Source organism: Cyclospora cayetanensis, unplaced genomic scaffold, assembly GCF_002999335.1.
Source record: "Cyclospora cayetanensis isolate NF1_C8 unplaced genomic scaffold, CcayRef3 CcayRef3_contig_48, whole genome shotgun sequence".
NCBI lineage: Eukaryota > Apicomplexa > Conoidasida > Eucoccidiorida > Eimeriidae > Cyclospora > Cyclospora cayetanensis.
Window position 1 is genome coordinate 174,946 of NW_020312458.1, and position 20,436 is coordinate 195,381.

At 55.4% G+C, this 20,436-nt stretch overlaps 2 protein-coding genes across 2 annotated transcripts; one reads left to right on the forward strand and one right to left on the reverse strand.

Annotated features, from left to right (window-relative positions):
* The first annotated feature begins 7,929 nt into the window (after positions 1-7,929).
* On the forward strand, positions 7,930-14,330 carry LOC113146659 (histone-lysine N-methyltransferase 2D-like). Its single transcript, XM_026334692.1, has 12 exons — positions 7,930-8,575; positions 8,661-8,683; positions 8,858-9,278; positions 9,484-9,917; positions 10,545-10,890; positions 10,994-11,100; positions 11,204-11,392; positions 11,572-11,653; positions 11,889-12,732; positions 12,862-13,304; positions 13,416-13,966; positions 14,076-14,330. The coding sequence occupies exons 1-12, from the start codon at positions 7,930-7,932 to the stop codon at positions 14,328-14,330; spliced, it is 4,341 nt and encodes a 1,446-aa protein (XP_026190477.1).
* A 335-nt stretch (positions 14,331-14,665) lies between these two features.
* LOC113146660 (formin-like protein 18) lies at positions 14,666-15,392 on the reverse strand. Its single transcript, XM_026334693.1, has 2 exons — positions 14,873-15,392; positions 14,666-14,796 (listed from the first exon to the last, which is right to left on the reverse strand). Exons 1-2 carry the CDS (start codon positions 15,390-15,392, stop codon positions 14,666-14,668), a joined length of 651 nt encoding a protein of 216 aa, XP_026190478.1.
* Between the last annotated feature and the right edge of the window lie 5,044 nt (positions 15,393-20,436).

Sequence of the window (20,436 nt, forward strand, 5' to 3'; positions counted from 1 at the left end):
CTGGCGGGGGCGGAAAACCTCCCTGGTGCTACCAGGAAACGGAGCACTAGATGTAGCAGGTACAGCTGATGGCTGCTGCATATTTTGCTGCTGGGAGACAAGCGTCTGTTGTGACCGCAAATACTCCTCGAGGCGCTGGGCGCGGCCTTGACTGAGCAGCGCCTGGAGGCCTGGTTGACGCTGTGCTGAATGTTGCAAGTGCTGCTGCTGCTGCTGCTGCTGCTGCTGCTGCTGCTGGCCTCGACCGACAAGGCCTTGATTGTAAGCTAGGTAGATCCTCGGTTGCTGATGCTGAGGGGAGGCTGCTGCGACCGGCGAGTACCGCACATTCGCCTGTTCCGCTGGTAGCGACGTCTGCTGCTTCCAGAGTTCGTGCTGTTGATATGCTTGTTGCGGCTGCTCAGTAGCCGATTCCGTAAACACCAGGTTTTCAATTGACTTCGCCACCCCGCGGCTGTTGGTCCTTCGCAGCACAGGAGTTCCATGTCGCTTCTGTTGCTGCTGCTGCAGATCCTCTTCGTGTCTTTTCGTTGGAGTTGTCGCTGTTGACGCAGCTGACCCCTGCTCCTCGCCTATCCGTCCATGCTGCTGCTGCTGTTGTTGTTGCTGCTTTTGTCTAGCGGCGGCGGAGCGAGGAGTAAAGACGCGGGGTTGGGAACCTAAAGACACCCATGTGCCAGCAGCCAACAGGGGCGCTGCGGTTAGGCAGAGAGACTCATTGCTGGCGGCAAGTGTGTGGACCTTTTCCACTGCAGCAGCAGGAGGACCGCTTCTGGCTGTAGCTGCGGCCTCGGCGGCTGCTCTCTTAGGTTGTGACGCTGCGCCCTCACTGCTGGCACGAACAGCTGCACCACTTGGGAGCGGCCACTGTGGCTGCTGGTGTCCGCTGGATGTGGTGCTGATACCTCCATCCGCATCCGTGGAGAGGGGGGAGGCTTTCTTGGTTCTTCCTCTTGTGGGGGGTGTCTTGCTTCGGATTCCGGGGGCAGCCCAGAGGACATCCTGCAAAACAACGGTGGCAAGCAACGGATGGATTCTGCAGAAGTTGTTCGTGACTCGCGGGGGGTGTGAAAGGCGGCGGAAAATTCCTGAAACAAGGAAACCTTTGGAAGTGCAGAGCACACCCGACACTTATCAGAAGTGACCGCTGGCTAAAGCTGCAACGCAAGGACAACGAATAGCGCCTCCTCACCTGTCTTTTTTTGGTACCGACGGAAACTGTGGAGGCATTAACTTTGGTGCAGCGCTCCATCATTTGGAGCAACTCGCAGGTGCCGCCTTCACTTCTCCCCTGCTGCTGACTGCGCTCCGGCTGCAGCAACTGCAGCACTTGGGTACTGCTGCATCTGCCTTGCGGCTGCTGCGGAACTGACTTTCTAAGGGCTGACACCCATAAGGCTTCCCCGGGGTCACTCAACCGCGCTCCCCAAGGCCCGATCCCCGCCTGGGGGTTTGCGGCCTTGTTTCTGCGCTTCTTCTCCATAGCGTCTCCCCACAGTCGCTCGAACACCTGATGCCGAAGCGACAAACAACGCAAGTCTTTACACACGCATTCAGTAGCACTCAGCAACAGCAGGGCCCTCCTAAAGATGCGCGTAACTACAGCGGGAGACTTCCGGACCTCGAGTCTCGGCACCAGTAGCATGGGTTTGTGCTTACCTGTGCACTTTTGCTGCGGGACACTGCCGTTCCCTTCGTCGCCACTGAAGAAGCACTTGAGCGCGACCTAAGTGGCGTATGACCTCCCTGAGGAGAGCAAGACAAAAAGAAACAGAACGGCCTAGCGGGATGCGGTGCAGCAACAAAACCGCCTTACTGGCGCCGCTGCCACGGCTTTTTCTCGCTTTTCAGCCTTACCGCGGGAGCAGAAGAAGCTCTCTGATTGAAGAGATTCTGCTTATCCACAAGGCGGCTAGCCGAGTGCATGAGAGAGGCCACAGTTGGCTGCAACAGCCGGAGTCCCCCTGTGGCTGCAGCATCTCTCTTGGCATCTGGGCTGCTACAGAAGCAGCAAAGGCTGCGGTACCGAAGGCCGTGGGGGCACACAGCAGTCCGAACACCTGAGTTGGTCTCTGTGAGATATTTTCGGTCCAGACGCGACCTGGATGGACCACTGTAGCTACTCTTCGCGCTGCTAGTGCGGTGGGAGACTGAGGACCCCATGCTGCTGCGGGAATATGCTGCACGCTCCCTCCGCAGCTGCTTGGAAGTGTCCTCTTTAGACTTCCGCTGCAAAATCTCGTGGCTTTCCTGTAGTTTTTTAAGGATAGCTGCGCGCGTTGGGGACGGCATATCTGCCCAATTGGTGCCGCTAGTGAGTGCACCTTTCTGGGAAAGGTTGGAGGGCTTGGTTTGTGACTTTGGCATGGTCGTAGACGCTTCTCTGCCATTAGAATGGCTTTGCAGGCGGCTTTCTGCTACAGTCGTGGCAGTAGCTCTGCTATCCTGCCGCGAATCCAAGCCTGATCCGCACGAGTGTCTCCTGCTGCCGATGCTGCTGCTGCTGATACTGCGGTTAAACATGCTTCCAGGCCTCCATGAAGATGGCGTCTGTGGCATTTTTTGCAAGTCCTTTCTGACATTGGACTTGTCCTTCGCAGTTTTTATGTTTACAGAGCGCCCGCAGCCCCCCGAGGAGAGAGAATGCTGTGCTACTTTGTCCTCTTCTCCCGACTCCAGACTGTCATCTGACAGATCAAACTCGCCTGTAGGTTGCTCCTCGAGGTGGAAAGGCTGTGTGCCCCAAAGCGGAGATGCTGGGAACGCCATTCTGCCTTGTTATGCGCTTTTGTATGTCTTGTCGTGATCTCGTCAGGTCCTGTGCCTGCTGGTACCTAGCCAGGCACAGCCTAACTTTGCAGCAAAATGATTAGCCTACAGGTACACGATGCAGACGACCCATGGGCCGTTGATGAAAGACAGAGATCACGCAGTGTAACCAACAGTCAGCAAGTCCACTCGGGTAGGCCTTTTCCGGGAAGCTGCAGACGCTCCTCCTCTGAGTGCTTCTCTGGAGCAATAAGAGTTCAACAGCATAAAGTATCAGCGCAGACAGAGATGAAGACGGGAAGGCAGGAACCAATCGCAGAAGACACACGCTGCCCCTGAAGGGACGGCTGCACCCGAAGGCCTCTCTAGAGGCAGCGCGCGACGAAGAAAAACTGTGAAGCACGGGGAATCCTGAGATGCTCTATTCTTTTAATCCGGTGTAGAGTGTCGATTGAGGCAAAATAGGCAAGGAAAACAACCGTGAGGCATCTGAAGACCCTGGCCGGTAGCCGCGGCTACGGCAGCACGCGGCCACAGACAGGCGATGCTCTTGTTGCTTCGGAAGGATGGGCTGCAGGAGCAGCGAGAGCCGAAATTTTGGTAGGATTGTGAAGCCCTCCAGTGTCTTCAAAACAAAACAGCAAAATTTGTTGGCACGAAGCAATCAGGATGCAAACAAACGCTGCGGCAGAGGAGATCGCAGCAGCTGTCGGCTGACTGTTTTCGGCTCTCGGAACAGGGCCTGAATCCACATGAAGTGAGGGGCAGGGATTTCCCGTGGACCTTTTTTCTCTAATATTGCGAGTTTTCTGCTTCTACAGCTTGAATTTTCAAACAGCTGGAGTATTAAATCCGCTGGAGGTAAAGCTACTGTGGAGAACTGGACCCTGAGCCGCCGACCACTCGCAGGCTGCCCAGTGGCCCCTGGACACTGCGATCCTATCCCTCGGGCCTGATATCAAGATGGTAACTTTGGCCTGAACCCCTAAACTAAAAGAAGTATTTTTTTGCTTAAATTTAGCAGCCATTTAGGAGAGGGAGGCGAGTGCATAGTCTTCGTGTAGCCCAGCCTTCGCGGTTACTCATGTCTGCTCACGCCGCCAGGTCACTCCCTGCTTCCCTAAAAAGCCGGCCATTCACGCTGCTCGATGCAGCAGAAGGTTCCCGCTTCAAGCAGTGCCGTGCTACTAGAATTTTGGCTTCTGGCAGTCAGCTTCATCTTCCGTAGATGCTTCCACAGTGGTTAGTGCAGCAGCCCACACTCGGTGAACCTGCAGCGGTAAGGAGAGAAGTAACTCACTTTCCCTCCAAAAGTACCGGCAACATGTCCCAGGAAGGCCTGCAGAGGCGCATCAGTCAATTAAGAAGTGACTTCTTTGGAGGCCTTGCAGAGACAACTGCAGGAACAACGTGCCTATGCCGTGTAGCCCCTGTGTCGGGAGGCACCACCTGAAGCCTCTGTAGAGATACACATAACTACGCACTCAATATAAATGTGAGAGACCGTTATTAGGTACTTCCTGAGAATGCACTGCTCCTTCTCCCACCCGTACCACTGAGAGCTCCTGCGCGTAGATGCACCTCCTTAGCACTCAGAGCGTTCGCAACTCACTGCAAATACCATCTAGCGCACTAACACACAACATTGTGTCTTCTTATATCAAGCTAGCACCACTCTGCTGTGATCGATATGAACAGATCAACGAAATTAGCTAACCTTTCGTAATTCTTTGTCAATATAACTGGTGTAGTACCAAGCGTGCATGTGTGGTTTTGCCAGTTACATGGTGCATCAATTGATACCACTGGAAGAACTACAATGACGCGATTTATACTGAACCACTTATATTGGCTAAGAATAGGTGAGCAATAGCTTACTTTGCTGGTGGTCGGAGCTCGCATGGTCATTTCTCAGTAAATTAAAAAGTTAGTACGGCAAAGGCTGGAGGGTCGTGAAGTTCCATGGCCTGCTGTTCGTCTCCCAAATTTCAAACAACATTGAAAGGGTATGTCCATGGAGTTGGCTTGCAATAGTCTGACCTAAACGAGGAATGTTGATACTCGTACTAATACTGAATCCCTTATGGCATAGAAATCAGGGCCCACAATGAGAAGACTGCTGACAATGGAACCCGAAGACATACGCCCACAACCGGGTACGAAGTATTCCTTATATGCGTCTAAGCAATCGCGTTTTAATTTTGAAAGCTGGCCTACACGGTACTTGAGGTGTGTATATAGGTGCACACAACGCAAACTAAATGCATAAATAAGGAAACCGCGGAAACGGACGCACGCCCTGCAATAACGTCAACTTAAAGGTCAGTTGAAAGCAAGGATCAAATAGGTCGTCGAATTGAACTCCAAGATGCCCTTGCTCGTTTCCATTTGAGCCTTTTTCCCTTGCAATGCTCTTATGACCCCTCACCTTATGGAGACTACCAGCGGGGTAAGCTGTTGAAATCTGCAAATGTGATAGCAACAGCTGCACGGCTAGCGGTATGCACAGACAGAACAGTTGTTGAACCTGCTAGACGGGCGCTTCTCGTGAATACATGTGGCTACTTACACTTGGGCATCTCTAGGGTAATAACAATAGTCTATTATGAATTGGTAAAAAATTGAATATTTGGCTTGTCTGCTCGAATATTCTGTTTGTTGTAAAGTAGGTGAAGCTCAATAGGGTAACAGTCAATGGTCTGTACCTCTGCGCCAACAGGAGCAACGGCAGTTCCCATTGATTGCAGAGTCCGATCATACTAGGGAATATTGGGGACGGCACATGCGTGCAGTGCGCATGTCTTCTAAGGTGCCGCTATGCTATGTAAAATTGTAGCAGCGCTCTGGTTGGGAAGCAACCCTTAGCTCCCCATTATCAATCGCAGTAACTCCAAGGGCGTTCGCTTTCGTAGCAGGCCGCGTCTTGGCTTTTGGGACGGGACGACTGATGCAGTAGACACGTGTTACTGAGCCGATCCCTTGCTACTTGTTGTACACATAGATTTTCCAGAGATCAGACGCCCTAATGGGGTTCAGCTTTTTTCCTAGCACTCTACGACACTATGCCAGCGAGGAAAAAGGGTGTTCAGGATTCCAAAATTTTTTGAGGAAGTCAATAGGTAGAAGGTAGGCAAGCGCCCAGCGAGCGGCTGTTGGGTACCATACAGCATTTTGTGATCTTCAATGTAAACAAATGACAGCACGCGTTGTCTTCATCTTGTGCTTAGCATAAAAGGTTGTATAAGGGGAGGAATAGCCTTTACTGAGCTGAGAGGAAGAAACACCTGCATAAACATCTGTACATCATATTGCTTTCCCCCAAAATTGTGCACCCTGGGGGCATGCGCGTCCTCAGACGCGTGTATCGGCTCCTACATCGGGAGGCTATGGCAGTCAGCATCAAATGTACCTGCATTATTCCGCAGCACCTACATGAATATCGTAAGAGCGCGGACGAAGAACCTCCGTCTAGGAGGCAGTCAAAAACCGAAGGGAACAATGTCAGATGCAGTTGGCATACCCGCTACATCTGACCACCTGTAAAGTGTCTTCAGTGCTCCTTTGTCGCGTAAAGGCTAAAGCAGGATGCTGCTACATCGGCACCTCAGCCAACGTGATTCTCTGCAGTGAATGTGTCCTGGTTAGCTCCATTGCTGCGACAATTGGTAGCCCCTCACGCGCATGCAATGTAGCGCTCCATCTAGGGTCTTGTGGAGAGACTTTTAATTCTCCACTCAGCACAAACTTGAGCGACAGTAAGCAACTGGTTACCAAAAGCGCCTCCTCTTTCCCCTGCCCGCGCCACTGACCGTTCTAATACGAGGGCAGAAGGATGCGAGTAGCTGCACCCCTCAAAGCACACCGAGCATTCGCAACTATTTGCGCATAGCAGCCACCGCATACGCACACAACGAGACGTCTTCTGGTGTTGAGCTAGCACTACTCTGCAATTAGTAAGACATGCAAACAGACAAAGCAGTTGATGCTTTACCAATTCTTGGTTGGTTTAACCAGCGTGAGCCAGTTTGCATAATCAGTTTAGTGGCGAGTTGTCAAGTGTACCCTTCCTCGCTGCATGCATTGTATAGAGGGATTTCGTAAAGCCTTAATAGAACCAATCTCTTTTATGAGCTACAGCCGCAGGATTTAGCTAGTGACACAAGAGAGTTGCAAATCACCCAATGGACAGAGAGGGGCACTTGTATATTCTCAGAACGAGAGACTCTATCAGCGCCTCTCAGGCAGCTCATTGTCGGTAGGTCATTTCGATTGTGCCTTACCATTTCACTAGGTTACCCCTCAGACACAACTTCCCAAAACCAGACCACAACTAGGGTGCGGCAGCAGAAACAACGGCAGCAGCTCTCTCCTCAACTGCGCTTTCCAGTCCTCTGATGTGTCCTAATCACCGCATTTTCCCCCAGTGCCCCCCCCGTGAGTCTTACCATCTCCTTTCTAGCGTTCACGTCTTGCACCAAGCGAAGCTGTCAGGCAGAAGTGCATACGTTTTTTGCAAAAGGCCTCTAGACGATGCCGGCATCGCACACCCTATTCCTTAGCTCTAGATATGAATCCAGGCGACAAAGGGGGTTCATACTCTCATACGGATGCCTACCGTTTACTTCATGCTTTGTTCCACAGGCTTCTGCAGCGGCCGTCAGTGAGCTGCTGTCGCTCCCTGTTTCTTTATGCTTGCAACTTTAGCGAAGAATACTAGAAATCTATAAGGCCAAACATTTCCTCATCTAACGTAGCGCTTCGCACTGCTAGTGTCGAATCGATCGGTATCCTGCCAGCTTCCCTCCAGGCTGCTGCAGCACCTGTTCGAACAGCCGCAGCTGTTTGAACGGCAGCAGAGACTTTTCTTGCCCTCTCATATTATCTCTGTGAAGTAAGATCTGTAACGAGCAACAGCAAATCTCTTTTATTCGTCAACGACAGTGGCGCTGCAGCAAACCCCTGCGGCTGGAGCCGTCAGCCCCGAGCCGCTCGGTGCTGTCTAATGCAAAGGCTCCAGCGACACAATGCCTTTAGCTGCTGCACGTCTGCTGCAGCAGCAGAAATAGCACATATTCCAAGACCACCAGTGTCAGCATCTACAGCTGCACGCCACAGCGACAGCAGGAACCAACCAAACGGTGGCTCTGTGCATGCGCAAGAATGCAGCCAGCAGCGGCAGAGCTGCTGCAGCAGCAGATCCGAGGCTTACTAGAGCAGCAGCAACAACTGCAGCAACAACCTCTGCAGCCGCAGCACCTCCAGCAAGCGCAGCAACGTGGACAGGCGCTCTCGGAAGCCCCCTCTGCAGAGCAAGGAGACACCTCGGGTGTTTCCGCAAGTATGGGAGTGGTCTCTGCAGCGCCGCCTTCCGCAACTGCAGCCGTGGCAAAAGAGGATGCAGCAGCGGGGAGGGTGTCATCAGATTCTGCAGCAGCAGGGGGTACAGCGGCCAGTGTTACTCCTGCATCACCTCCTGCTCAGGAGCCTCAGACAACAAACAGCAGCCTGTTGCCACCAGATGAAGCTTCGGGAGATACGCGCCCGCAACGTCAGCAGCACGAGGCGAGTGCTTCTGTTGCTGCTCTGTTGGCGTTGAGGCGGCAACAGCTGCAACAATACCAAATGCAGCAACTCCAGCAGCAACGCATGCAGAGGCTTCAGCAGCAGCAGCTCCAGCTGGTGCAGCAGCATGTAGCAGCGACCTCCACCCCAGGATCAGGAGATAGTGGTGTTGACGCACAAGCGCAATCGGTCCGCAGTGTGACGACAGAAGGCGCTGCAACTGAAGCGTTCCTCTCTACTGCAGGTGCCTTTACTTCTTGAATCCCTCTCGCTTGCAGATTACTGCGGCTTACACATTTGCGTACAGTATTTTCTGCTTTCCCCTTTAGGCGGCAGGTTCGCTGAGGCGAGAGTGCTGAGAAACGCGTTGTGATGCTGCGTTCGTACGGCTGCAGATACCCTGGATATGGGTGTAAGGCGGAGGGAGGGAGGCAGTGCAGTAAGTCATCTGCTGCTGCAGCAAAAGCTGCAGCAGCTTGCGTCTCTCGCACCAACAATGACTGCTGCCGATGCTGCTGCTGCGGCTGCTGCTGCTGCGGCAGTTGCCGCTGCGCCTGCAGTATCTGCAGGGGTAGCGCAACAGTTGCAGCAGCTGCAGCAACTGAAGCAGCAGCAGCTGCAGCAGCTGAAGCAGCAGCAGCAACAGCAGCAGCAGCAGCAGCATGTATCTCTGCTGAGCCTTCAGCAGCACGCTGCTGTTGCAGCAGGCACGCAACAGCAGCAGCAGCAACAGCAGCAGCTCCTAATGCAGTTAACTCCCGAGGCGTCAGCAGCAGGAGCACCTGCAACAGTAGCTGCAGCAGGAGAACACCGCAGTCTGTTACTTGACCAGCAGCATGGCAGTCGCGCAGCTGCTCTTCTTGCCGCTTTGCAGAAGCAGACGTTGCTGCAGCAGCAGCAGCAGCAGCAGGATGCGGCAGGCGCGCATGCAGCCGCCTCGAGATCAGGTGTGCCTCTTTTTCGCGGAGTGGCGGCTGCCCCTAGTAGCAGCAGAGCACCAACTTCGTAAAGATTTTCTTTCACGGAGTGGTGTTTGCTGCACGAGCGAAGCAGGCTTAAAGGTTGCGCTGGGTGTTGCTGCATGCGTTGCTTTCAGTACTGGTCTTGCTGGTGCATGCGCATGCTCTTGTTTTCCGCCTTGTGTTGCTGCAGCGGCCTTATACCTGAACGCGTTGCTTCCTCAGCAGGGAGCAGCGAATCGGCAGCAGCAAGAGCAGCGTGCAGCTAGGTTGCTGCAGATGCAGCAGCAGGCAGTTGCTGCGGCGGCAGTTGCGTCCTCCTACAAGCTGCAGCAGCTGCAGCAGCTGCAGCTGCTGCAGCAGTTGCAGCAGAAGCAGCAGCAACTGCAGCAGCAGCAGCAAATAGGCGAAGCGGCTGGAGCAGCCCCCTCCCCAGCCATAGCCTCCTCGCCGTCTGCAAAAACGCACCCTTCTCCCGCCACAGCAGCGGCAGCTGCAGCTGCTACGTCGGCAGCAGCTCAGACGGTGCAGCAGCAGCTGCAGCAGCAGCAACTGCAGCAACAGCAGCAACAGCAGGAGCAGCAGGAGCAAGGTGCTCCTGTCGCGGCAGTGGACAACTGGGTTCAGGTATGGAGCTGCAAAATACAACATGTGCAACATGAGTTGCTTGAGAGAAAACACCGCAGATGCTGCCGTTCTCCTGGTCGCTTAAGAAGCGGCAGCATGCTCTGAATGCATGCATCACACATTGCAGTTTTAACGGGATATATATGCATATATACATACCAGAAAGTGTGCTTGTTTTTGAGGCAAACATGCGTATGATGCACACTTTCGGGAGTGTGTTTCTTGATCCTCTCCACGCTCGACTGGCCGCCACGACAGCCTTCGTAGGAAAATCGCAATGGGAGAGAGGGCACTTTTTTTCGTATATGTATGCGTGAATGGATCTGTGTATGTATGTATGTATGTATGTGTATATGTATCTGTGTGTATGTATGTATCTGTGTGTATGTATCTGTGTGTATGTATCTGTGTGTATGTATGTATCTGTGTGTATGTATCTTTGTGTATGTATGTATCTTTGTGTATGTATGTATCTGTGTGTATGTATGTATCTGTGTGTATGTATGTATCTCTGTGTATGTATGTATCTCTGTGTATGTATGTATCTCTGTGTGTGTATGTATCTGTGTGTATGTATCTGTGTATGTGTCTGTCTGTTTGCACGTTTTATGTGCGTGCTTTTTGCAGTGCGAAGCCTGCAGGAAGTGGCGGCGTTTGCCAGCAGCCATTGATCCAGATTCGCTGCCTGAGACGTGGGTATGCTCGATGACGCATTGGGATAGTAGCATTACGAGCTGCTCTGTTCCAGAGGAGGACTACCGGGAGGAGCAGCAGCAGCAGCTGCTGTTGCTGCAGCAGCAGCAGTTCCCTTCGCGGGCTGAAACTGCAACTGCTGCTGACGACGAAGCAGACGCCGACTACATGCCGCAGCAGCAGGAGCCGCAGCAGCAGGCAGCGGCACAGACGGCAGTGGCTGTCAACAGGAGGCGCACGAGGAGTTCTGTGCTGGTGGCTTCTTCTTCTTCTGCAGTTGGTACCGAGATCGAGAGGGGATCTTTGCTACGACAGCAGCAGGAAGGGCTGTCGGCAGGTGTGTCTTGTGTGCCTGTTGTGTGGCATGGGGAGTTTCTTTGGAGGCGTTGTTAGACAGGGTGCTCGAGAAGCCGCTCCTTTTCTGCCTGCTTCATGCAGTGGCCTCCCCTGCACGTGTTGCGTTTTGCTGGAAGGGGGGTGTGCTGCTGCTGTTTGGCGGTGCGTCGATTGCGGATGCAGGCATGGATCTCGACTTATCGGCAGTGAACCTCTGCACAGGGGCCCCCCCCTCGCTGTCACAGCAGGTGCTGCAGCAGCAACAGCAGCAGCTGCAGCAATTCGCCTTTGCACAGCGGGCTGTGACGGCGGACGCTTTGCCCCTTGCTGCTGCCGACTTGGGGAACGCCTTACGCAGTCAGCAGCATCCATCGGCAGCGCAAGCAGCAGCAGTAGCAGCTGCAGCGGACCTGGTAGCATCGATACCTCCTGGTGCTACAGAGTTGGTAGGCTATATATATGCAGCCTTTGTTTTGGCAGCGAAGGCGGCTCTTGTGCTGCTGTGCTGGGTTGTGTTCACTGAAAGAAGACACGCGTTCTTGCTGGCGAGGCTGTGCCTTTTTCCGGTGACTTCTAGGCCTTGTTGTTGGTGTGCTGCGGATGCTGCTGCTTACGCTGCCCGTAGGCGGTTACGCTGGTGAAGGTGCCTGTCGCTGCCAGCAGGAGTCACCCCGTCGCAGATCGCCTCATGGTATCCTGTCCAGACGGTAAGCAGGCAGGGAGCCTTGGAAACGGATCGAAGGGGCCGTGTTCATAAATTAGGCGCCTGCGGCGTGTCAAGTGTTTCTCCGTGGCATCGAGATCGAGCTGCCCGCTGCAGCGTGGGGGGAGGAAGAGGGGGCAAAGGGGGGAAAGGGAGCGGAGGGAGAGAGGGCGATCAGACACCCTCTAGAGTCTCGCGTCGTTTTGTTTGTGCGGCTTTTTTCCGGCGTCTTTTTGTAGGGCCTTCCACGACTTGTTGGGCAGCTGAGCTCCCCCACGGGACGCTTCAGCTTCGCCTTTTGGATCTCATGCGAATGAATTCGAGTTCGCGTCGGAGTGCAGGTCCAAGCAGCGCCGTCGAGGAGGTTGTTGCCGTCGCATGTAGCAGCAGCAGCAGTCTGTACGACCTGGACGTGCAGCAGCAGCAGCAGGCGCAGCAGGAGGGGGGTCTGAGTGGAGGCAGCAGCAGCAAGGGCCAGTCGAGGATGCCGCCTGCCAGTGGTGTAGACACATGTGTGTCGATTGATTACGCGCATGCAGTCAGATGGCCAGGAGTTGAGGCTCTAAGTGGTGCAGAAGAGGGCGACGATTTGCCTTGCGAGGCGGCTTCGTGCAGCAGCAGCGAGGATGAGATGACGCAGGGAACAACGCAGGCAGCGGCGGCAGATGACTGTCCAAATCGTTGTCTTGTTGTTGCCGGAGATCCCAACAGCCCTTCTGCTTTCCCAGTGGCTCCTGCTGCGCTGCAACCGCGCGAGCTGCAGCAAGTTGCTGCATCGCTTACGCAGGAGCTGGAAAAGCGGTGCTCCGTCCTGCGCGGGCAGATTCCCCACAAGGTCCTTAGGACGTACAGACGCATGCAAAGGCAAGATGGCGGGATGTACACGCCGGAGCAGCAGCAACGCCTGCAGCAGCTGCTGCTCGAGGAGCAGCAAATGCTCCTGCAGCAACAGCTGCAGCAGCAGAAGCGACTTATGGCGGCAGCAGCGACCCCGGCACATGTCGTCCTAGACACCCGGGAGCTATTGGGAGCTGTCTGTCTCGCGGATCCTGCAATTCAGATGCAGCAGCAGCAGCAACAACACATGCAGCAACAGCAGCAACAGCAACAGCACATGCAGCAACAGCAGCAACAACAACAATACATGCAACAGCAACAACACATGCAACAACACATGCAACAACAACCGCAACAACAGCAACAACAGCACATGCAACAACAACAGCAAGCTCGCAAGTCTGCTTCCTCGGAAGATGGAGGCCCAAGCAGCAAGCGTCTCAGGAGAGCCCCCCCTGCAGTCGCTGCTGTTATTCCTCAATCCGAAGCCATGGATGTTGTTGCCTTAGCGGACGCTGGTGCCGCTGACAAAGCGATGGCAGGGGAGGTTGCAGAGGTGGCAACTGCTGAAGCTGCAACGCTCCTCGCGGGAGCAGAGCAGCAGCAGGCCTCGGTTGCTACAGAAGCAGCGACAGCAACAAGCAAAAGAGAGGTTGTCGAGGAGGTTTCAGAACTAGCAGAAGTGCGAGCCGCAGAAGCCTTCTCTTCTGTCGGAGCTGAAGCGAGTGGAAGCAGCGGTACTGATGGCGAGCGATGGGGGGTGGCCGTTGCCGCTGCTTCTGTGGAAGAAACTCCAGCAGAGTCTTCTCAGGGACAGAGCGAGTATGCGCTTGTGCAAGAGAGCGACTCCGCAGAAGCGGCGGCAGAGGCGGCGGCAGCAGCACCGGAAGGGGCAGCAGATGATGGCAAGACGCTCAGCGAAGCGTTAGGCGCGGACGCTGATACTTGTCTGGCTGCAGCGGCAGGCTCAGCTCGAGCGGGTGCAGCTGAAGCAGCGGAGGTTGGTGCAGAGCCAACTAGGGAATTAGAAGAAGAGGCGACAAGCGTTTCGGGTGCAAAAGATCCTGCTGCAGCGGGGGAGGCGTCAGAATCAGCTGGAGCCAAACCAGCGACCTCCTCACCAGAGGACGCTGCACCAAGAGAATCTGGAGGGCCGAGTGCAGCGGTCGATTTTCAGGGTGGCACAGCAGCAGCGGAACTGGAAGGCAGATGTGTTGTCGCGAAAGCTGAATTAGCGGAAGCTGCTTCCGGAGCATCGGATGCGGCCGAACCCGATGCAGCAGAAGCGGCAGATCCGGAGGCAGGTGTCGTGTCGGCAGCAGAGCCTGCCTCGACGGAGTCTGCGGCAGCAGCAGCAGAGAGAAGGCTGTTGTCTGAAGCACCAGCGCCTAAGGGTGCGTTGCAGACTACCGCGTCCGCTTCCCCTGCAGGCCTACTGCCTGAATTGGCAGCGGGGGGATGCCAAGACGAGGAGGAGAAAGCAAGCGAGACAGCAGAAGCGAGGCTGCCTTCTTGCGAGCAGGGAGGAGAGGACGAGGATGACGATGGACGCGATCCGTGGGCTCCTTTGCCTCCCTCTGTCTCGGTAGAAGAGCGACAGCCTCACGACGGAGGCACCGACAGGTCGTCTCGCACTGACGGCAGCAGTCTCAGCATCAGCAGCCGCAGTGGCTCGTGGAGAGTGGAGGCCTTTGGAAGGCATTCTAGCAACACCCCCGCAGACGCGCTTGCAGGAGGGGGGGGCTTCAGTGGCGGCGTTCCTCGCAGCAACAGAGGAGAACTGTTGCAGTCTTCTTCGAGCGCTCCTTCGGACGCCTCAAGCCGCAGCAGCAGCAGCCGCTTGAGTCAGGAAGACCGCGTCGTGAGCGGAAACGGTCGAAAAGACGCATCAAGCGTTGCCAGCAGTGCTCGCGGCAGCGGTGGGAGCAGCAGGGACCTGCGCCTTGCTGTGAGGCCGCCCCCCTCGGGAGGAGCAGGAGGCTTCACTACAGCAGCAGAACCCCCAGGCTCTCCAGATCCGTGGGTGCCTGTGCTGTCTGCAGACGTAGCAGCGTCAGCAGCAGCAGCGGCTGCTGCAGCAGGTCCTGCTGCCCCCTCTGGGAAGATGAGCGATGCCGCAGCACCGTCTCTCAATAAGCCGGGCAGCGGAGGGGGGGCTAGAGACAGTGGAAGCCTGGTATTAGGCGAGACAGGCAGCACCAGTTCCCTGCGCGCCTCGCCTCCCCGCCATCCCGGTCGCCAGCAGCAGCAAGAATATGCGAGGAACAGACGCAGCAGCCTCAACAGCCCCGAGGGAGGCTACCGCAGTGTCTCCGTGGAGAGAAGAGACATTTCCCCACACGGCAGACACCTCGGGGGGCCCTCTCGACGCATGCACCCCCCTCGCCTGTTGCAGTGCAGGCAGCAGCCGCAGCCGCAGCGCATGCCCCCCCTGATGCATTCCAGGGGGAGGGCCCTGCTGCCGCCCATGATGCGACAGCTCCCGCCGTTGCGGGATGACAGGGGGCCGCCCCTGGTCTGGGGCGGGGGGCCCCCGGGGGCCCCGGGGGGCCTCCCGCCCCCCATGGGCGATCTTCGCGGGTACTGTGGCTGGAGACGCGCGGAGGAGGCCCTTGGAGGGCCTCCTCACCAGTCTGGGGAGGCGCCTGGCTGGGGTCGTGGGGGCCCCATGGGCAGCAGCAGAATGCGCGATATGCCCGAATACAGGGGCATGCATGGATTCCCCCACAGGGGCCTCCACGACGGTTCTCCAGCTCCTTGGGAGATGAGGCGATCGCCCCCCCACAGCGTGACGGAAAGAGACAGAAGGATGGAGGCTCCCGGGGGGGGCCCTGGTGGGGGCCCGCCGCTCTGGGAAGGAAGGGGCGACAGTCTCCTGATGAGGCACCTGAGGCGGCCTGCGTCATCCCCGGGGTATCGACACCCGAGGACCAACCCTTGGTAGTGCGGCAGGCAGAGCAGCGTGGAAATAGCAGCAGAAAGAGATTGTTTATACGATGGGGTTAGACAAAAGGAACAAAGAAAAGCAGCCTTGGTCGATGCGAAAGGGCTGCTACTGCTCCGAAGCATACAGGCTTCTGAGCGCTCCTGTGGAAGAATCTCTCGTCCTCGTGAAGCCGCCACAGTGGCAGGTGGCACTGGGGGCCCTTGCGGCTTTCGAAAAACCCCGTGGCTTCTCTTTTGACTTGGTCCTGCTGCTACGGCTGTTGCTTTTCAGAAACTGGCATACAAAGAACGGGGGTAGCAGCCGGTCGTTGGTAGCCAAGCTGGGGTGAGGTGCATATAAAACTGGTTTCATCTATTTTAGAGGAAAGGGAACGGACGGGGTGTTTGGGCGCAATAGGCAGCAGGTAACAGAGGCACGCAATGGACGTACAGAGGCATGCAAGGGTACGAGAGGCAGAGATGGTTGGCGCATTCTGGCGAGAGCTATATAGAAAGAGGGGGGCGACGGGTGTTGCGCGATGCTTGCGCACGGTTGACTAGCAATGCCAACTGGGTTGCTGCCCAAAGGCGTCTTCGTATACGCGTATGGCTCTCTGGGGGTCTCTTTTAGAGTGAGAAGCTAGCTGTATAAAGCATGGAGGCATGATCTGTCTTGCCGGTAACCAATGTACGGCAAGACAGATGTTGGAGGCACTCGCGAGTTGGCCACATTTTTGCCTCCAAATTCCTAGTTTAGGGGATTCGAAGTAACAACGGACAGTCGCTTTTGCACTTCGTAGAGTGCCGTTCCGATAATTCATTGCCTTTAGACGAGGAGTTCTGACTGATCCTGCACTAAGTAAAAAGCACCAACAGTCTGCCCCCTCTCCCTTCCTGCAAATGCCGCAGATTCAAACTCGCAGACAACTTTTAGGCGAGATCCCAGAACCAGCAGCAACGCTAAACCCTTTGCATTATGCTCTACATCCAGCAGTGATCGCAATCCTGTAGATGTAGGCGCAGGCCCTCAGCGCTTTGACAAGAAGGTATTGAATCCGACCAACTATCACCTCAAATTGGTCACTTCGAAGCGTCCTATTACTGCGCAGGGAGCGATTTTATTGGTTGAAGTGTTTAAGAACTCCCGACTGGGGGGCCCCCCAGCAGAGTGGGGCTGTCAGCAGGGGCCCCTCAGGGTCAACACCGGAAGACCTTCCTCCATCTTTCGTCGCAAGAAATTGTTTTGCATGCAGTTAGCACATATATTTTCGGGGTTAGTGCTTGAGGCGTCATGGCGTAGAAGCCCTCTTTCGGACCGAGAGTCTCTGGGCAGTGCAGAATTCTGGATTCCAGGATTCTCTATCCCAGAACCACACAGCTCATCTGGCTGGGGCAGCAGCAGCGCAGCAGGAGCACGACAGTATAAATTGTACAAGCTCAGCGGCAGCCAGCGCAGAAGGAGGGGCAGCGACGCCTCCAGAGCTACTGAAGAAGCAGCAACAGCAGCAGCAGCAGCCATCGCCACTGCCGAAGCAACAACAACAGCAGCAGCAGCAGCCATCGCCACTGCCGAAGCAACAACAGCAGCAGCAGCCTTCGCCACTGCCGAAGCAACAGCAGCAGCAGCAGCAGCCTTCGCCACTGCCGAAGCAACAACAGCAGCAGCAGCAGCCATCGCCACTGCCGAAGCAACAACAGCAGCAGCAGCAGCCTTCGCTCCTGCCCGCTAATCTCCACCATGGCGGCCTCTAGCAGCAAGCGCCACGCACCCTCCCCTACAGCGGCGGCACTCGAGTGTACAGACAGGTGCGTCTGCGGGTCGCACTTATTCGATGTTGCATTTCACCCAACAGAACCCAAGACGGTTGCTGCTGCTTCCTTCAGCGGCAAAGTAGAAATTCACAGGCTCCCAGAGAAAGAGCAGCTGCTGCAGCATTTCGAGCAGCGCCAGATACTTCGAGGTTGCGAGAGAAGCCTTAGGAGGGAAGAACGAAGACGAAGGCTTCACGCGGAGCAGCCGCAGCGGGAGGAGGATGAGAAGGTTAGCAGCCGCTGCAGCTGCAGCGGCAGCAGCAGCAGTGAATCCTCGGATGAGGAGGCACCAGAGCGTTTTCGCGAAGCCGATTTGGAGTGTTTGCCAACACTAGTGCAAACCCTAACACCTCACAAGCGGTCCTGCAGAACGCTGCGCTTCTGGAAAGAGGGCAAAGGTAAATACATGTATAGATATACACTTTGAGCTCTTGGCCTCAATTGCATAGACCCTACAGGCTGTTATGTAGCATGTGCGCTATTTCTCTGAATGTCACAAATCAGTGAGCACGGCGACTCTGTGTGCATCGGCGGTTGGGGCTTGCGGGTGTTCAGCTATTCTAAGCGCTGCAGCCGATGGACGCTGCTGCGTGTCGGATAGCGAGTCGGCAGCATGCGTTTGGCGATCTTTAAAGAGCAAGTAAGGTGCCTACTTCTGGTCTGAAAGCTGGGGTTTGGAGCGGCAAAGGAAGGCGCATTTGATCGCTTGAGGACAGGACTGCCTTTAGCCTTAGTTGAGCTGCGTGCTCCTTCAGGTTCTGCGGATGCCAGTTCACGGCATGGAATCAAGCGTCAAAAAACAAAAAGAGAACTGCGACTTGTGTGGTGCAGGGAGGGTTTCGAGGCAGCGACCGTGATCGACGCGAATGTATTTGCGGCGGCTGATGAGGGGGGACGGATTTCGATGTGGGATACGCGCAAAGAAAAGCCGATCAAAGTGTTTCCTCCGGAAATGTCGGGAGTCACAAGTGCGCTGAAGCAAGGGCCTTTGCGCTTCAAAGAAGAAGAGCGTGCAGAAAGACGCTTGAGGTTTCTGCACCGTGCTGTCTTACCCCATTTTTAATTTAATCTAAATGCCAGTCGTACGAGGCGCGACTTTTAAATAGGAGGGCGATCTTATAGCTGTATGTATATATATACATAGATGTATGCATTATATATATATGCATCACTCAGGTCTGTATTACGCCTCGCGTCGCTTGCTGTCAGCGGGATTTGGCTACTTGTGTGTCTTTGACTTGAGGAATCTTAAACTCCAAGCGCGGAGCGATGCCCTTGAAGCGGATTTCACCAGTCTTGCATGCGCGAAGGTGCTGTCCATGCTCCGCTTCCCTTGCGTGCCAGATGTACTTCTAGTGCATCTCGGCGAGTTGCTACAAAGAATCTTTCGGCGGACGGCACTGAACCCAGCACTGCATGCATGCATGCGAGACAGAAACTGTCCTTCTTCCTCCCTCTTCGTCTTCAGGCCTTGGAGAGCTGGTGTTTGGCGCAGGGGGCTTTGTGTGTGTGTGTGTATATATATATGTGTGTATGTATGTGTGTGTGTATATATGTGTGTATGTATATATATGTGTGTGTATATATATGTGTGTGTATGTATGTGTGTGTGTATATATATGTGTGTGTCGTTTTGTTTGTCTGTCTGTGTGCAGGGGGGTTCTAAGGTTTGCTGCAGCTGCGAAGAGGGGGAGATATGCCTTTTTAGTTGGGGCGACTTTGGTGACTTCAGCGACAGAATCACGGATATTCAGACGAGCGTTAACGCCCTGGTGACTTGACCTTTGGAGACGCAGCTAGAGAGCAGGCCTGGTTGGGGCGTACAAGGCACACACGTAGTCGGGATCTAGTGGGAGCTAGGGAGCTGGGGATGGGGGTGGGGGCATTACTGGATGTCGCGCGAGAGAGCTCTGAGTCCCCTGTCGGCCTCTGCATCTTTGCAAGTTGCGGTTTTTGTTTGTTTGTATGCATGTGTTTTTGTACGTGCGGGGGGAATTTGTGAGCAGGTCAAATTCGACGAAGACACGCTGCTTGCTGGCTGCGGTGATGGCTGCGTTCGCGTCGTGCAGGTGCATCCCAACAGATTGGCGGGTAGGTTTCCCGTTGTGATACGGGAAGCAATCGAGCGAGTTCTTCCGATGTACAGCGCGTGCAGGTGTTTCGCGGGAAGCCGTCGTTGCGTTTCTACGAGCAGCGAGCGTCGAGAACGGCCGCGGGGGGACGGGGAGGGAGAGGGGGTGCGAATGGGGGCAGGCTTTGAAGGCATGGGAGGGGAGGGTGAGATGTGGGGTGTTGTGGCTCGTCTGCAGACACTTGAAGGCGAGGGGGTGGCTTGAGTGAGGCGCTGTGTGCAGGGATCCTGGCAGCACACGGCGAGCGAGAAGCCCCAGTCGAGCGACTTGATTTGAATTGCGATAAGACCTTGCTGGGTGTGCCCCTTTTTAGACGTGCTGCTGAGTTGCGCAGGTGTATGGGGAGGTGCGTGTGCTTGTATTTGTAGAACACGTCCCTGCATGGTGGGAAGTTTGCGGCTGTGGGGCTGTGGCTGCAGCGACAGTAGCTCACGACAATCGCATTCGAATCCACAACGCCACTCAGGTGGAGAGGATGAAAACAAAAGTCGCGAGGCGGCTGAAAAAAGTGAGCTCCACCGTCTGGCGGGCGTCGCACCCAAGCTGCGTTTTTTGCCTCACCCTGAGGCTGCAGCATTTACCCCCTCGCCGTTAGTGCCTGCTGCCTTGCGTTCTCTGGATCCGAGAGTCAGGCTACCCGCCCCTGTGCCTCCTCCTGCTGTCTGCTGCTGCATTGCAGTCGCAGCAACTCCAACACGACATGCGACCCAACAGGGACTTTTTTGACGACTTATGAGCCTCACGCTCTGCCCAGAGCTTTGTGCTCTGCCCGGAGGTTTGTGCTCTGCCTTCCATCGCTGTTCTTCATTCTTTCAGAGGGAAGCTTCAGGCGCTGCACTACAAAACCTGTCTCCTAGCCATAAGGAGGGACAAGGGTTGCTGGACAGGGCAAGCTGCGAGGAATAGCTTGCGTGCAGTGCCGAACGGCCGGCTGCTTAGGTGGCTGTCTAAGTACCGACACCAACTGACTCCCCAACGCGCGTACGCACTGACCACTCGCTAAAGCAGGCAGCAAGCGCGTCCGCCTTAACTACTCGAGAGCCGTTAAGCAGTTTTCTACGCAGTATCAAATATTTGGAAA

Coding starts and splice junctions, on each gene's coding strand:
- LOC113146660 (XM_026334693.1), bottom strand. CDS start 15,392: ATGACGCAGGCCGCCTCAGGTGCCTCATCAGGAGACTGTCGCCCCTTC. Junction 14,797..14,872: donor TGCTGCCTGCACTGCAACAG/GCGAGGGGGGTG, acceptor CTCTCCACGGAG/ACACTGCGGTAGCCTCCCTC.
- LOC113146659 (XM_026334692.1), top strand. CDS start 7,930: ATGCAGCCAGCAGCGGCAGAGCTGCTGCAGCAGCAGATCCGAGGCTTA. Junction 9,918..10,544: donor CAGTGGACAACTGGGTTCAG/GTATGGAGCTGC, acceptor TGCTTTTTGCAG/TGCGAAGCCTGCAGGAAGTG. Junction 11,101..11,203: donor AAGGGGGGTGTGCTGCTGCT/GTTTGGCGGTGC, acceptor CAGGTGCTGCAG/CAGCAACAGCAGCAGCTGCA.